Source organism: Blastomyces gilchristii (assembly GCF_000003855.2).
Source record: "Blastomyces gilchristii SLH14081 genomic scaffold supercont1.3, whole genome shotgun sequence".
NCBI classification, from domain to species: Eukaryota; Fungi; Ascomycota; class Eurotiomycetes; order Onygenales; family Ajellomycetaceae; genus Blastomyces; species Blastomyces gilchristii.
Genome location: NW_003101680.1, coordinates 4402737 through 4419695, shown reverse-complemented (window position 1 = coordinate 4419695; position 16959 = coordinate 4402737). Strand labels below are relative to the sequence as shown.

Genomic DNA, 16959 nt, shown 5'->3' with positions numbered 1-16959 from the left:
TGGGCAATAAGATTAGATTAAAAATATAAAATATATGCTCCTAAGCATTTTTAGCTACTGGCCATAGTTTTAACTATCCCTTCTCGGCATATAGTTGGGAATTAGAAATCCATTCGGTTGTGGTCTAACCACATCTGGTAATTAACCACAACCTTTGATTATTGTTGCATCTCTGGGCCAAATCCCGGACATAAACAATCGATGCTGCAACGAAAACATCAACTCCAACAATAAGAACGGCTTTCCGACCATCAACCAACTCGAGGGACAGCCATGGAGTCTTTCCAGCAAATTCTCCAGACCAACCTACTCAACCCGTTACATCCGTACCTTAAATCCATCACCTCCGCCCTTCCCGAACCTGTCGATGATGCTCTATTCTCTCTTCTCGGCGAACATTGCCATTCAACCCTCATCCGCTCCCTCGACGTGACGGCAGACCCAGCCTGTTTTCCTCTAGCAATTTCCAAGGTCCTTGGCGTGGCAATCGTCACTTTCAGTGCAATCGTCAAGGTTCCACAGATCTTGAAGCTTCTCTCCTCCCGCTCCTCCGCGGGTGTATCGTTTACCTCCTACGCGCTCGAGACTACGAGCCTTCTGATTACCCTCGCATACAATGCGCGTCAGAAATTCCCTTTCAGCACGTATGGCGAGTCTGCGCTCATTGCCGCACAGGATGTTGTAGTTGGCGTCCTAGTGCTTGTGTTTTCTGGCCAAGCACCGGCTGCTGGCGCTTTTGTTGCGGCCGTTGCAGGCATTGTCTATGCGCTTTTGTTCAGTGGCGACGCACTTGTAGACCAGGCGACAATGGGTTATTTGCAGGCTGGCGCGGGAGTAATGGGGATCGCGAGCAAAGTGCCGCAGATTCTGACTGTGTGGAACGAAGGGGGCACAGGGCAATTGAGCGCCTTCGCGGTATGTGAACCATACCCCGCTTCTTACTTTTCATGGATCTCTTTTCGTCCTATGTTCATATTTACCATCCTTTCAGAATTATGTCATCATTAATATATTTTTCTGGTTTAGGTATTCAATTATCTCCTGGGCTCCATGATGCGCATCTTCACCACAATGCAGGAAGTGGACGATAAGCTGCTCCTCTACGGCTTCGTGGCTGGATTTTCCCTTAATCTGATCCTGGGCTTACAGATGCTGTACTACTGGAACGTGCCAGCTACCACTCCAGCGAAGAAACTGCAGGCCAGGAAGCCTCAGCGCATGGCAGAAGTGCAGATCCCTGTTGCAAAAAGTTCTAGCGTCTCTCCAAGTCCTTCTGGAAAGGGCCCAACAACGAGGCGGAGGGGATAAATTTGTTACGAAATTCTTACTTTTTTTTTCGTATCTGAACTTTGCTACGCTTCTTTCTATTCGGGATATAATTTTCTCACACCATATCCATCTCATTCCTTTGAGAATGGCATGATAATTTTCTATAATCTTAATATCAAATTAATACCAAACAAGTTAAATAAGCGGCTCTAGAGAGCTATGTTTTACCAAGCGAATTTATCCGTAGTATATATAATGCCGTAAATGCGTCCAATAAAGTCGTAGATGACGAGCGCCTCTGCATGTAGCAGGCACTGTACATTTCCGATATCTGAAGTGCGTTGTTTAATAAACCAAATTCCCATGTCCATGATTCCGCCAGAACGGAAATATCCAGAAAACTGCATATTTACTTCTCTTTCGCAACCACCATATCAACGACCCTTCGGGGACGCCCCTGTCATCATGAACCTAAACACATCTTGCAACGGTAGTGCAGGCGACATCGGTACAGGCGGTACCTGTCCTCCCCCGCTCGAAATATCAAACTGCACTCCGCCGGCCCCAGCTCTCCTATGCACTCCCACAACCTGCATCCCACTCCCATCCCCTCCTCCCTCCTCTCCTTTCCCCCCCTCGTCCTCGTCTCCACTCCCACTCTCACTCCCACTATCCTCCTCATTCAGCCTCCTCTTCAACCCCGTCACAACATTCTTAACGCCCATCTCTTTTTCCTCCCGCGTATAATCACCGCCCCAATTCCGCTTTCTAGCCTCCATATTCGCCTCGACAGGGGCCCATTGCCACAGCTCTGCCAGCTGCTCCGCTGTCAATCCCGTCCTACGTCTAGTCGCGTCCGCGTTGCCCATGGAGAGGCCCTGGGAGACCCAATCCTCCACGCGTGGCTCGAGTTTGGTGCGTAGCAGTTGTGAAAGCATGGAAGCTTCGGTCCGGCCGGGGAATTGAGGGGTAGGGTATGCGACGAGGGATGAGAGCAGGTCATGGTGGTCTGTGAGTTGTTCAGAGACGTTGAGGAGGTTGTTGGAGATGATAGTAGCCTGCGATTGGAGGGAGGACCTGGACGGTGAATGGTGGAGGGGGGATGTTGTTAGTTCTTCCAAACAAATAATTATGACTGGCCGGCACATGCTTACCAGGAGGGGAGGGGATCGCTTTGGTTTATATTGTTGATGAGCGAGGCGAGGGACTGGGTTAGTTGGACTAGGCGCTGGCGGGTTTGTTCGAGCACTTTTAGTTGCTCGGGAGATATGGATGCCATGATTTGAGATGGGCCACTGCTCTTTTCTTGGAGGTTGATTTAGCTTGCGGCTGTATATTGAGGGAGTTGCCAGGAGCGATATAGATTGCGAGGACGGTGTGTGTTATACGTGGGTGTTCAAATAACTCGTTGGTTAAGTGGTAGTTAGATCACTACTCGGCCCAAAGCTCCCCATGGTTACCGAATGATAAAAATATCCCGCGCTCACCACAACTCCCCAAAAGGTCATATTTATCTCTGCCGATATTTTTTTAGTGTAACCCCAGGTTTTGCATTGAACACGTTTCCTTTTATTTCTTCAAACCAGACGTTGTACGGAGTATACAAATATGATATGAGGAGGCTGAATTGCTTGATCAACGCGCGCCTGAAGATTAAGCTAGTGTGCGTGCGGTAAGTCGAAATAAGCGCCCGACCTCCGCCTGAATTATCCATATCTACCCTTGAATCCAGAGGAATGTCCCTGTAGATAGAAATTAATTTGCTCACTCTACGTAGCTTAGGATCTATTTCCGTGGCATTCCATCCTCTAGATCATTTCTGATTCGGTAATAAGCGAGTTTGTGAAGAGAGAAGAAGGTCAGAAAACCTGGCATCATTTGTAAATACATATTGCAAATAGCAGATAAAACATATTTGAATTCCATAACATCATATGTTATTGTGTGATAGTCGAACCAGCTACACAACATCCATATGTACTTAGGCACAAGCTGTAGTTGCCCCTAACGGATATAGTGTAAGAATCGAGAGCTGGCTGGGATTCGATCCGTAAGGCTGAATCAACAGATTGCGAAGATAGATACGAAAGGGATAAAAGGGTCGGATTACGGAGGCGGATAGGAGAATATGAATATAAAAACGGTTCGCAATTGTAGGGAAATAAAGATAAAATAGACTGCAAGTATACAGCAGTTGGGGTATAAAACTCAGACTAGACGGAGGACCTTCCATTGATATGAAAAAAGAAGAGCCAGCCAGCAGATGTCTGTTCGAGATAAGCAGCATTGGGGGCACATAAACAGTAAGACTAGAAAGACCGATAACACCAAGGGAAAATAAAGCTGGAAACGTCCAGGCAATGATTGGGAGGATATTTGGAGAGCCATCAGGAAAGCAATTCGCCTGCCTGGGCGATCGGGAGGGGAACAATGCTCGCCCTTCTTACACCCACTATACCAAAAACGCCGGATGAAAAACAAGATAGTTATTCTTCATCAGTTTTATATTCTTTTTCTTTTTCTTCTTTCTTCCTTGATGGCAAATCAGTCATTCATTGATTTGCGAGGCGGAGGGGGCGGGAATAATTTGGGCGTCGACATGTCTGACTTGGGTGACACTGTTGCATATTGCTGCGAGGTCGATTCCATCGCATATGTCTCTGGCGGATACTTGACGTCTTGCGGGGCCTCGGCAGCGGTGTTTGGATAGGCTTGGTTAGGATAATCTGCGCACGGTCCAGTGAATTCGGGTTGGTAAGGGGATGGCTCTCCCCAGCTTCTTCGCAGATGATTGCGCACTGGTGACATTATGCCCGTGTCGTTCCATCGCTCATGCAGATATGTCGGCTGGTTCTTTCTCTTTGATTTGCGTCGGCGACGGTGGACACAGAATATACACGCGCCGCATGCGCATGCCAGTAATAGGAGGAATCCTATGATAGGTAAGACAATGACGAGGATGAGGTTTTTCATGTTCTTTTTGTCTGTTTCTCCGTCCGTGATCTGGGGGATGTTAGTGTTTGCTGGGAGAGGCTCTGTATCGAAGACCTTGTTCGGATCGAGCATAAAAGGTACGCCGTTGGGTAGGTTTGCGTGGCAACCTTCTCGGATCGCTTCAACAACTGGTTGTTTCCTACTTGTCAGTAAAATGTCATCTATTTTAGATATTCATAAAGTGGGATGGAGCCATACAGTTGCCCAAATATTTCTCGGTCTCTGTCAAGTTGTAACAGGCAGCACATTGGGTGATGACGCCGTCGTCGAAGACCCCCATTCCGCAGAAATCAAGCATGTTCTCCGGTGTTGGGGAAAGCAGATGGAACTTTATGGCTTCCCCAAGTTGGTCGCATGTCACCCGGCACGGGCTTGACATGGAATCTGGCTTTTCCACTGGAAAATCAAACACACAAGTTGAGAGCGCATAGCGAAGGTTGTCTGTAAATATGTCAGCGATAACCGTATTCCAGTCGTTAATAAGGGTGACTTGGACATACATAGTCCCCAATTAACGTCCGTGTCGTGGGTTTCGAAGGAACGTGAACGGAAGTAGGTGCTTCGTAATTCGCATTTCACGCACTCTTCGAAATAAGTTCCTGGCGGGGAGTTGTACTGATGATCTAGACAAACTACAGCATCGGTCGTGTTGGTGGATGTTCTGCGACAGGTCGATTCACACGGAGAACCCGCTGTGACTTGCAATCCGGCACCTTTGCGAGCGAAGAGAAACGACAAGATCAGGGAAGACAGCAGCATGGTTGTGTAATGTGCTCAATCAAGATCGTAAAATGCAGTACGAAAGATCTCATGCGGACCGGGCCCAAAGGAATTCACATCAACCGAGTCTTGTAGAGCAGCAAACGACCGGCGATTTGTAAACAAAGACGGCCTGCTATACCAGGTACCTTTTCGTCCTCTACTGAGGCAGTTGGATGCCGCAAGCAGGTAGGAATTTCAAGATATTTTGCAAGAGTAAGGCAGAATATGCAGGGGGAGCATCTCCACAGAGATATTTGATAGAAGCTGCCGTGACTATAGACGCCTCGCGATTGTTCAAACGATTGGTGATAGGAAAAGGGCAAATTAAAACGACCGATGTTGAGTCGGATCGGAGCTCCTTTGTGAGGTGGGAGAAGGTAAGCATCTAGGAAACCCGAAGGAGTACAAAAGTACAAATGTTGTCATACAAGATGCGCCAAAAAAGGACTGTTTGCGCCTCCTGTATGCGTCTGCTGCTGCAAGTCGAATACTGGAATCAAGATGAAGAGGTTCTCTAATCCGTCGAATGGAAAGGCAGCCCATAAATCGTCATCGACGTGGAAATTTTGGTTGAAAGCTCTGATTCGAGTGCTTGCAGGGAGTGACGCCGATCTAGCAGTATCCGTTCCCCACGACAGGCCTTACCGCCAATTGTGGCTTGCTGCGGCCGCTGTTGGCCGTGATACGTGCTCCGGCAACTTGGTCCGTGAAAGAAAAAACTCCATTGACATTGATGAGGAGAGCTACCTGGCTGCCCCTCATCGAGACGAACCACCGACACACCATATCAAACTTTTCCACCCCCGCCCACGGAGCCGGGGCAGCCCTTGTCGGTGATTTGTATAGTGTCCGAATTGCGGATAAAATCGATAAAAATCGACAAAATCTGGATCCGATTGCTGACACCTTGTAGGTGATCTGGAGATGGAGGACTTGAGTCTGGAGAGGTGATTGGCAAAGGTGTCTTTTGGTCACTGGCGGAGGTCTTTTCCGACCTGTCGAATCACGGCAGGCAGCAGTGTGAAACTGTGCGCAAGCGTCTTGGAAGTTGGTTGTGCATTGCAGGGTGCGGACGCCATCGCCTGAATCACGGATGATTTTCTGACCACCAGTAATGCTGGACGTTGGAGGGTGAGGAGACTGAGGAGTGTTAACATCCTAGAACCAACAACCAATGCAATCCCATTCGCCACTACTGCACTTAGCTTCTTGTTATTCACATCGCCGACCCAACTTCATCACTCGGGGAATCTGTGACGATATTGACGAGCTAGGGTCTTGATTCTTCTAGCCATATTCGCACACTTTATGGTTGCAAACCCTCTCAATAAATCCCGACTGGCAGGGTTTTACCTTGCACTTGTAAACACCTTTCTCTCCAGGAGGCGTGCTATCGATATTATTAAAACTACGAGAAACAACCATGAATGCTACCCCTGAAGCACTCGATACGAAAACCATACATAAATCGATGCCTGCTTGGTTTCTCCGCACAAACAACAAGGAATGATGCTTCCTCGGCAGAAACACACAGTGAGGGATATCCATATGGATATCTCTGATCACAGCAAGTGCCAGCAATTAAAAATTCATTCAGATGACCGTCTTCGCAGCAATAGACAAAGTCGTATTCTGGTGGGCTAGAAATACCATATATTTCGCCCAGGACAAGGTATGGTTTTGCCGAAGTACAGCACTCTATGCATTATTATATTCTCGTCCTTGTTTCGTTCTTCGTTAACTTGCCAAACTTCCATGGCATGCTTGCTGTGTCTGGGCACTGGCCACTGGATAACTCCTCTCCGTCTCCATCACCATTGGCCCTCTACTATACAACATCTCGCATGCACACGAACTACACTGCGTACAGCAGTGCCCCTTCGTTGCCTATTTTCAAAAATGACAAGGTAAATAGCTAGGCTGACAATGCGAGATGATTGTAAAGTTCCCAGTCGGCCTGAAGGTCTCGTGGTGGTATCTTCGTCTCTCTACAAGGAAAAAAGTATCACCACCCCCCCAGCTCTCCTAACCAGCGGTTACTTCTACTGTGCAAATCTTTTAGAAGCCGTCCCGTTATTCACGACCGAAGCCCCAGGCTCTGCTGGGCATTGGACGGTATCTGCAAAATTAGTAGGGCGCCCGAGTATCAATACTACGGTGTGCCCCGGTATTTTCGGTAGTTCCACCCTAACATTTTAGTGGCATTCTAACCATCATTCTGGGGGGTATACATGGCATTCTCGCGTTGAGCGAGTTCTCATTATTATAGAATAATCTGTAGAGGAATCGATAATCATATTAATATCTAGTATAGCCACCACCTGCCTGTATAACTTCCTGATAGAGAGCTGGCATCTCTGCTAAAGCTCTCATAGCTGCTCCTCTCTTATAGCATCCCAGGCAGCTCTAACCACTCCTTGAAGTGCATCATAAGACAGATTCTCCTCATCCTGATGGTTCCCCTGCATCCACAGCTTCATATGATTCCATAGTCTCAATTGGGTCCAAATCCAGAGAATAGGGTAGCTAGTATGCTTCTGAGAAGTAGTCGTACTCAGATTGCATCGGTATTGAACCACTCAATAGGTAATCTCAAGGTGATTGGAGATCTTATCACAAGTCCAACCAAGAATGTGAAGAAGAAGAATATCTCAACATTGATTGTGAGTTAATTGCTTTGGAGGTGTAGCAGGAGGCTCTGGCTCTTGAGAAGGTGCAATTGGAGGTTCAAGAGCAGCAAGGAGGTCCATCTTGATAGAGAATAATAAAGAATAGCGCGTACGAGGATAATAAGAATGAAGAACCGAAAATTGATGGTCATACTAGCGTAGGTTCATAAAGGATTTATTAATATCTCTAATTGGACAGCTAACTGTAGTTACTAGGTTGCAAAACAAAAAAGAAAAAAAAAAACAAAAAGAAATTGGCATAATACTTTCAGAGCACTTTACTGCGCGTCTTTACTACGCGTATTGATAGGTATGACGAAGAATGTGTTAATTTGCTTCCTGATCGGAAATGTTGATAAACCTAGCAAATACGGAGTACATTCTTCTTTCTGACTGGAGAGAGCCATTGCAGGGCTATGTAATCCTTGTACACACCCCTGCTCTCAATATCTCCCTTCGATGCCGATATGAGAAATCAAGCAGGGAATCGAGCCACTTGGTGCTCTTGGGCCCTCACCAAGCTAGCTAACGGGAACTAGTTAACCGTCCAGGGCCAATCGCCCGCAGCTAACGCTAACACCTGTCAAAGCTTCCCAAAGGCTGATTACGGCAGTCTATAGTGACATTTGAGTCAAATGGCTTTTTTCATGTTTTTCTGCTTGTAATTACTTAATTCCACTTATAGCCACTCATCAATAGAAATTTATGTGAAAGTTTGTCTGCAAGCAGAAATATCTTTCATTCTAATTAATTACAAGCATCAAACGCTCGCTTACGCTCGCTTTGCTGCTTGCGCAGCCCCCTCTACCCCCTCTACCACCACCACCCCCTTCCACCCTGTATCACCCCTATCACCATTATCAGATTAATCAGAGCCATACAGGCTGCAGAGCTGGCTGTTCAATCCCATTCAGGAAAGAATGGGAGATGCAATACCATTCATCACATTATACCACGAGAGGCTAATACCATAAAGGAACCCAGACCAGCCCATGCACGGGAAATGTAACATAATTAGAGAGGACAATACATCATTTTAAAATATTGAAATCGGCACCAGCCTTCTCGTCACCAGATTGAGTGGTAGTGGAATTTTAGTCGCGCGATGAAATTAGAACCACATAGGAATAGGACATATGTCGACAGCCACTGGCCACGCTCATGGGCAAAAAATATCTGGAACAGATATCTCTGACAGGGACTCTAGAGGTGCAGCGAAAGCTCCCAGAAGGATTCAATGGGAATACCATGCGCTTCCGGCGTTTGAGTATGCAGTCCAAGCCATAACCGGTACACGGAGTAAGGAAGACAAGATGTAAACACCTCAGCGGCCATAAGTGAGGGCCAGTGGTTGCCAGATCAAACACCCCCATCCTAAAAACAGGAACATAAGTCCAGTTCCAGTGAGAAGCTCTCCCGTCGAAATTCCGGTATACCATGTGATATCAGTGAGCACGCTGTACTGCACCGTTGTCGGAATGCCGACCCTGAGGGTATGTATGTAAACCATTGCGATTTGCGTGAATTTCCATTTCCGGCTCCAGTTTAATGGATCTTCTGGGTCCGAACTTGGTCTATCTTCTGTTACAAACACATCTCAAAGAACAGAAGTATCAGATCACAGATCTTCTAGAACATGATCTCATACAACTCTTATTAAGCACATGAGACTTCTCAGTTCTATTAATGAAAAAGGCAGATGAAGAGTGATGAATGTGTATTAATTATCAAGCACTTAATAAGCTTATAATTAAGAACAGATACTTATTATCATAGATTCAACAACAGTTGAATACAGTTGAAAACATCTGATATCTATTGAAGATTAATCTTCTCTCAGAATATTGACAGATCTGTATAGACAAACTGTCAGTATCACAAACTACATTTAATATATAATAAGAAAAGTTCAACTTTCTGATAATATTATTCAGTCTGATAAATGTGTCTGTCATCTTTTAAATAATGATGAATATAATTCTTTATAAATAGAATGAAATCTTATATCTTATATATCTGAATAATATTCTAGTCTTCTTAAACTTATATAATGAACATCTGAAGTATCTTGATAAAGTACTTACAACTCTGACAGAGTATAAGCTCTATATTAAATTAACAAAGTATGTGTTTGAAATAGAAGAGTTAGAGTTTATAGAATATGTAGTGAGTGATAAGTGTATACATCTCATTCTGAAGAAATTGAATGTTATAGTGAATTGACTGCAGCTGAGAAATATACATCATGTACAACAGTTTCTTGAGTTAGTCTTATATTACTAGACTGACTGCTGAGACTATGAATTTCATGTTTGATTTCATTTGATCAGGTTCTATACATTTCTTGATGTGAATCCCGCTGAGACTAATCATTAAAAAAACATGCAAAGTAACTATATATCAGATCTCAAAATGAAACTATGACTTAGAAAAAATAAGAAAGTGATTTCATTTGATCTCATTTAGTCTCATTCTTAGTATAAAGTTACTATTTTTAGACATTTTAAGGTTTTCTTTAGACTATTTTTAATTTTTTAAAAAGTAACACTTTTTGATAACACTTAAATAAGATTTAAAGTCATTTAAAGCAATAAAAATAATTTCAATTAAGAAGTGAAAATCATGATCTCATTTGAAAAATGTGATAAAAGTAGACAGTAAGTCTTACTGAGACAGTATGAGACTACTATCTAATGTTAAAACAGTGTAATGAGATCAGTTAAATTGATAATAAGATTATTAAATATTCTAGTTCTGATTCTAGACACAGTCACACAGTCAGTCTACAAATTACTGCAGATTTATTAAGGATTTTATATAAATATCCGCATCACTCTCAGATCTCTTAAGAGAAACAGATGCAAATCTGCATAAGAAGAAGTTTTATTCAATTATCTGAAATATCATGTGTGAAGAGGCCTTTCTCACACTGAGAAAATACATGATAACATTTTCAGTGCTTATTTAATCAGATTGTGATAAATATTTCTATATTAAGATAGATGTATCTGAATAAGCCATTAAAGACACTCTTCTGCAGATGAGTAAGAATGACAAGCTGCACTCAGTAACATATAATGATAGAAAACTATCAGATGCTGAGCTCAATTACTCAGTGTATGAAAAGAAATTACTAGCAATCAAGTATATACTAGTTGTGGCATTCACTCTTGCTACTTCTCAGAGCTTCCACCTCTTTCTGAGGCTTTCACCTCTTTCTTTCTGAGGCTTTCACCTCTTTCTGAGGCTTCTGCCTCTTTCTTTCTGAGGCTTCCGCCTCTTTCTTTCTGAGGCTTCTGCTCCTTCCTTCTGTAAAAGTCAATCACAATAAACAAACAAGCATGTATATATATATATATAGAGGCGTCCGCTCATCTCCATCTTGAAGAATAAGACAAGATTTACCTTTTTACATGTATGATATGTGATTAGCATACACTACAAATAATGTATGCTGCAATTTGATAGTATATCTCATTAAGAACAAGATTCTTGATTCTCTTAGATTCTGCTCTGTCTTTAAAAGATACAACACTGATAATTGATCTGAATTGTGAATAATGAAGTTCAGTTAACTAGTAATTAATCTGATTAATTTCTCTACATTCTTTTCATCTTTAAGAAGATGTAATACTGATGATTAATCTGAGTTGTAGATAATGAAGTTCAGTCAACTGATAATTGATCTGATTGACTACTCTATCTTTTTCATCACTGCAGCTGATAATCAGTTCAGTTGTAGTAGACTCACTCTATACATGTCTGTTACACATTACAATGAAGCAGGACAGATGACTCACTAGAAGCAGCTTCTGTCAGCTGCTCTGCTCTGCTGAGCTGAATGAGTCTGCTGAGAAGTGAGCTTCTCATAAACCTGTTCAGAGATCTGACACTGAGCGCGCCTACTCACAGATGACAGTGAAGAAACATACTATCATGATTGCAGAGGTCTGACAGAATGCAAATAAATGATATAATAGTGTCAAGAATCAAGTCACATTATATGACTGTGTTAAGACAGAGGACATTCTTATAAGAGTGTCTGTCAGGCATTACAACAATGTTAAGATAATTCTTAACTCAGTTTCTGTCATGAAATGAAAGAATGTCAGTAATTCTTGACTACAGACTTTCTGTACAGAGGTCACAAAGCATATGAAAGAAAGAGAATCAATAGCTTCAAGCTATGTTGAGTTTAATAGTCAGAGTCATGTCTCTCTCAATGAAGTCACTGTATTAGATACAATTAAGAAGTTGAAGTAACTGAAGTCTCAGCTGGCTCAGTGAGAAAGCAAGCTAGATAAGTGTGAGTATCAGCTCAATCAGCAGCAGAATTAGCTGAATAAGTGTATCACTCTTGTTAATAAGTATATTAACAAGCTTCAGAACAATCTTCAGTGTTTAGCAGATAGAAGAAGCTGACTGACAGAGATATGAAACAACTTTCATATGAAGAAAGCAGTGCTCATCACTCAGAGATAAGAGCAGCAGTGTGAAAATCAACAGCAGCAGAAACAACTGACTTAAGTTAAAGATAATGATTTTCTCACTGAATTCTTCTGATGACTGAATGCCTTATTTGATGAAGGCTTCAAATCACTTTCTAGGGCCCTGTGAACATCTGCAACCTCAAGAGAGCTGTGTGATGCTGAATGAGATGTGTTCAGAAGCAGAACTCATCACTTAAATATGATAAGAAATAGATTCAATTTCACATAAGAGACAGACATTTCACACTTTATCTATAACATAGAAGAGAATCAAGTCTGCAGAGAGCAAGTGTCTGCAGTACTCTTGAAGAAGAAGACCTGTCTCACTCATAATTATGATGACTTTCTGCTAGATAATAGATCTCATTCATTCTCATGATGAATTGATGATGCAGTCTGCTACACTGAAGGTGATGAATGAGAATATCTGACATGACTGAGAGTGAGTAATATTATACTGTTCAATTCAGCAGAAGCAGATGTAATAATATTCATCAGTTATCTAGAGTTTATTACTATATAGAAGAAAGAGAATGCAGTACTCTGAGTCTTTCTATTATATTTAAAGAGATAGACATTAGAATGACACAATAGTCTGTCTACTGAAATGAGAAAGAATATAAGTACTTTTCTTCTCATCACAATCAGTGAGCTGAGGTGAGAATTCCAGCTATCTGAGAGAGAAGTCTGAGTGAAAGCTCAAGAACTGTGTTTCTTCTTTAAGAAGTCAGATAAGCTGTCATTGACACTGTATATCTTATGAAAGATTAACTTACTGCAAGCTGTCTTAATCTTCAACTCTGTGATGATGAAGAGACTTCTATGAGAAGAGTTGAAGTTAAATCTATCTCTGATCACATCTCTTATTCTCATCAAGCATCTGAATGACTTCTGAAGAAGGATTAGAGATAATGAGTCAGCTGTCTGATACACTTGAACTGATTGAAGAACTTAATTCACTGAATATATATAAGACTTCAGATGATTTGATCAAAATAATAACTGTCACTCTTATCAGACTCTCTTGACCAGATTATATATGAAAACTATTAAGTCATCTGTGCCTGCTGTAGAAATGACTCTTCTCACAAGCATCTCTGAACTGAGCAGACTGCTGATTAGGCGTGCAGAGAGCAAATCATCAGTGTCTGTGATAGAGTGCTATGTATGCAGAGGCTCTCATTACATCAACTGCTGTCTCAGAAAAGAGAATCTAGTAAATCAAGTTAAATAAGAGAGTGATAGAGAAGAGAATAATGATCTATTATAACTAGATCTCAGTCTAGATTCTGATAATGAGTTGAAAAAATAGATAATAAGTCAGACACTGAGAGGCCTGTCTTATTCATGAATACTCTCTCAGATAATTATCTGAGTATGTTTAACACTGATATATATGCTATCACAGTGTATGATGTTCTCACAAGTGATTGAGAACATGTTAGCAGACTGCAGTACTTACTCTACATCTTCCTTATCATTCTCATTGATACTCTCTGAGACAATCTCTCAGTTTGCATTGATATAGATGCAGATATATTACTTATTAATGCAGTGATAGTAAGCTTATTCTTTCTTCAATATCAGTCAGCTGCTCTGTCACATGACTGATGTATGCATATTCAAGAAGTTAATTTGAATATAAATAAATTGAATCTATTCATATCAACAGCTCTCACTCTAAAGATGAATGATGAGGCTCTTTTTCATCTGAAGAGTGAATTCCATCTGATGTGATATCTCAGATGCAATATGATTATAGTAAATAATATATTATCACTAGTGAGAGTCATCATTGATGTTTATAACAAGTGTATTGTATTTCATAAGAAATATGCTATAAATATCAAGATCATCAGAGACACTATTCATGCAGGTAGAAATTCTCCTCTGTTACAAAAGTAAAAAAGAATCATCATCTGCTCTGCAGACATCAATGTTGTCAATAATAATTCAATTGAGAAGTTATCCCTGTTTTCTACCTCACATGTGAAATTATTTCTATTGACAGACACAGAAGATCATGACAATTCTATTCAGATTCTCACAGTGAATGCTCTCACTGAGTGAGTTGAAGTACAGATATCAGATCACTGAGTAGCAGATGATTATAAAGTAATTTAGAAGATCATTGACTGACATCACAAACTTTTTGATCTCAATCTGGGATTATTTTCAGATAATGTGAAGATGTCACTACAGTTTATTAATGAAAATAATTTTTTCAGACTGAAGCAGTGATCATACTCTCTCTTACAGAGGGATTGAAAAGCAGCTGATCAAATCTTGAACTCACTTATTCAAAATGAGAGAATTGAGAGAGTTTCTCTTGAGATCAAGAACTCTATCACTTTTCTCACATTCATGATCTGACATAAAGAGAAACTGTGTGTGATTGTGAACTTGTGAAAGATCAATCTACAATTACTTTCAAATGTATATTCTTTACTGACACAGCAGAATATTCTGCAGTCATTGAGCACTTTCATAGTGTTCTCATCAATGAATATCTGTCAAGGCTTCTTTCAACAGCTTATAGAAGATTTCAATCACTTTAAAACCATCTTTATCACATCACACTGAGGGCTCAAACACTTTACAGTTACTATAATGAAATTGACAATCTCACCTAAATTCTTTCAGCAACATATGAAAGAGATACTGGCACAATTCTTGTAGTGATTCATCTTAATCTATATTGATAACATCATCATCTTCTCATGTTTGCTAAATGATCATCTTCATCACATGCAGGTAGTATTCACTGCTCTCAAGGCATCTGAAGTGATGATATTCTTATTTAAATATCATTTCATCTATCTCTCTGTGTGTTTACTGGGCCATTATATTAACTGACTGAGAATATTCACTCAGAAGGAGAAGATAGCTACTATTATAAACCTGGCCTTCTCTATAACTCTCAGAGAGCTGAAGAGAGTTATTAACCTCTTCAACTACTATCACAACTTCATAGACTTCTACACAGATAAGATAGAAGCACTGAAAACACTTAAAATCAGAATGCTGCATAACAGCCCCTGAACAGGTCAGAAAAGAGTATTGTATACAGTAAGAACTAAATTGATTGAGTTTGAAGTATTCCTGCAATTTCAAGCCCTACTCACAGAGGCTTAACTTTTCTTCAATACTGTTAAACAGGCCTTAATGGATGCTCTCATGAGAGTATACCCTGACTTCAAGTGACTGTTCATCATGTACATGAATTCTAGTAAACAGTGCAGAATAGAGATCACACTGCATCAGATGAGCACTGATGAGATTGAGAGACTCATTCTATTTCTATCACAACAATTGAACCTGACAGAGAGATGATATTAAGTGACTGAATTAGAGCGCTTGAGATTGATATAGACTCTGAAAAAGCTTTCTCAATATCTTAACAGTAAATTCATTATTACGACTGATCACATTACACTCATATTCACTCTTCAGTCATCTGTCACAGATCATCAGAGCTATTAATTGATGAATTGAGCCCTGATTCTTAGCATGTATATTTCATGCATGAAAATCCACTATTGTAAAGACACTTTACATCACAATGTTGATACTCTCTTTTAATTACACACTCTCACAGACAATTCTGAAGAGATTTCTCAAGATGATTAAGAAAAGATACACTAAGCACTCACTCAGCAAGTTAATAAAATCAAGAATGAGTTCATTACTGCTGTATTCAACATAGGCATCACTCTCTCAAATGATATCAAAGATCAATTGTGTAAGAATCTATCAGCTAATTCAGCCTTGAGAAAGATCTATTGTAAAGTGATGTAAGAGAGAAAATATCATTCATTCACACTTCAAGATAGTCTTCTATTCTTTGTCAACAACTGTCTCTGTATTATACAGATCTTAGCAGAAGATCTCATCTGCATGTGTTATAATGCTGTCAGACACTCAGATCTTCATTGAACAGAAGACATTATGCACTGATTCTTCTTCTTATCTCACACTTATAAATGGATTCTTGATTGCATCTCACATTGTCTCAATTATCAACTGTCTAAGCTGTTAAATCACTTTCAGTGAGGGAAATCACATCTCATCTCATCTCTGAAAGAATTATTTGAGATTCTATCAATCAATTTCATTACAGAATTGCTGATAAGCAACAGCTGTGACACAATACTGACAGTCACAGACAAATTCTTGAAAGTCATCATTCTAATCACTGAGTAAGAGAAATGAAATGCTCTGTGATGAGTGAAAGAGTTCTACAGAGAAGTAGTCTGCTGCTAGCAGCTCTCACTGATCATTATCTCAGATAGAAATCTCAAATTCATATTGCAATTTTGAAAGAGCATTCTTCAACAGATAGAAATCAAGAGCTGGATGATGACTGTCTATAATTCTTATTCAAATGGTCAGAGTGAGTGAATCAATCTTACTATTGAAATCATCTTACAAGCACTTCTCATAGATAAGTATGAATCATCTTAGAGAATTCTACTCAATCAGGTGAAAAGAGCTCTGAACTCAGTAGCCGCTCATTCAGCAGTAGTCTCCTCATTTGAATTACTCACAGAAGTCAAGCCAAGATGACTGCTGCTGAGGGATAAAGAAGCTCTGACAGATATGACTGAATTCATTACAGTCTGTGATGCTGTACAGCAGAACATTCTAGATTTATATACCCTTGTAAAGATCAAAATGACAGAATCTTTCAACCACTCTCACACTCAATCAGTTATCAAGATGAGTGACTTTGTCTTCCTTAACCTGGCCTGCAAGAATGAAAAAGAATATACTAT

At 40.9% G+C, this 16959-nt stretch overlaps 5 protein-coding genes across 5 annotated transcripts; 2 read left to right on the top strand and 3 right to left on the bottom strand.

Moving 5' to 3' along the window:
* Position 1: 1 nt before the first annotated feature.
* BDBG_02453 (mannose-P-dolichol utilization defect 1) lies at positions 2-1515 on the top strand. The gene is made up of 2 exons (XM_002627736.2): positions 2-915; positions 1027-1515. Exons 1-2 carry the CDS (start codon positions 274-276, stop codon positions 1306-1308), a joined length of 924 nt encoding a protein of 307 aa, XP_002627782.1. The 5' UTR covers positions 2-273; the 3' UTR covers positions 1309-1515.
* A 188-nt stretch (positions 1516-1703) lies between these two features.
* BDBG_02452 (RNA polymerase II mediator complex component Med8) lies at positions 1704-2548 on the bottom strand (the record flags this gene model as incomplete). Its single annotated transcript, XM_002627735.1, has 2 exons — positions 1704-2346; positions 2424-2548. The coding sequence occupies 2 exons, from the start codon at positions 2546-2548 to the stop codon at positions 1704-1706; spliced, it is 768 nt and encodes a 255-aa protein (XP_002627781.1).
* Positions 2549-3813: 1265 nt separating this feature from the next.
* On the bottom strand, positions 3814-5022 carry BDBG_02451 (uncharacterized protein; the record flags this gene model as incomplete). Its single annotated transcript, XM_002627734.1, has 3 exons — positions 3814-4391; positions 4462-4704; positions 4764-5022. The coding sequence occupies 3 exons, from the start codon at positions 5020-5022 to the stop codon at positions 3814-3816; spliced, it is 1080 nt and encodes a 359-aa protein (XP_002627780.1).
* Positions 5023-5526: 504 nt separating this feature from the next.
* Positions 5527-6566, top strand: BDBG_02450 (uncharacterized protein; the record flags this gene model as incomplete). Its single annotated transcript, XM_031720796.1, has 1 exon — positions 5527-6566. The coding sequence occupies one exon, from the start codon at positions 5527-5529 to the stop codon at positions 5860-5862; it is 336 nt and encodes a 111-aa protein (XP_031577091.1). The 3' UTR covers positions 5863-6566.
* Positions 6567-8493: 1927 nt separating this feature from the next.
* Positions 8494-9271, bottom strand: BDBG_16576 (uncharacterized protein). The gene has a single exon (XM_031724503.1). It carries the CDS (start codon positions 9131-9133, stop codon positions 8789-8791), a length of 345 nt encoding a protein of 114 aa, XP_031577090.1. The 5' UTR covers positions 9134-9271; the 3' UTR covers positions 8494-8788.
* Positions 9272-16959: the final 7688 nt, after the last annotated feature.

Bases quoted from the DNA above. Each gene is read 5' to 3' on its own strand.
- BDBG_02453 (XM_002627736.2), top strand. From the start codon at position 274: ATGGAGTCTTTCCAGCAAATTCTCCAGACCAACCTACTCAACCCGTTA. The intron at 916-1,026 runs GTATGTGAACCA...TTTCTGGTTTAG, and splicing joins GGCAATTGAGCGCCTTCGCG to GTATTCAATTATCTCCTGGG.
- BDBG_16576 (XM_031724503.1), bottom strand. From the start codon at position 9,133: ATGGTATACCGGAATTTCGACGGGAGAGCTTCTCACTGGAACTGGACT.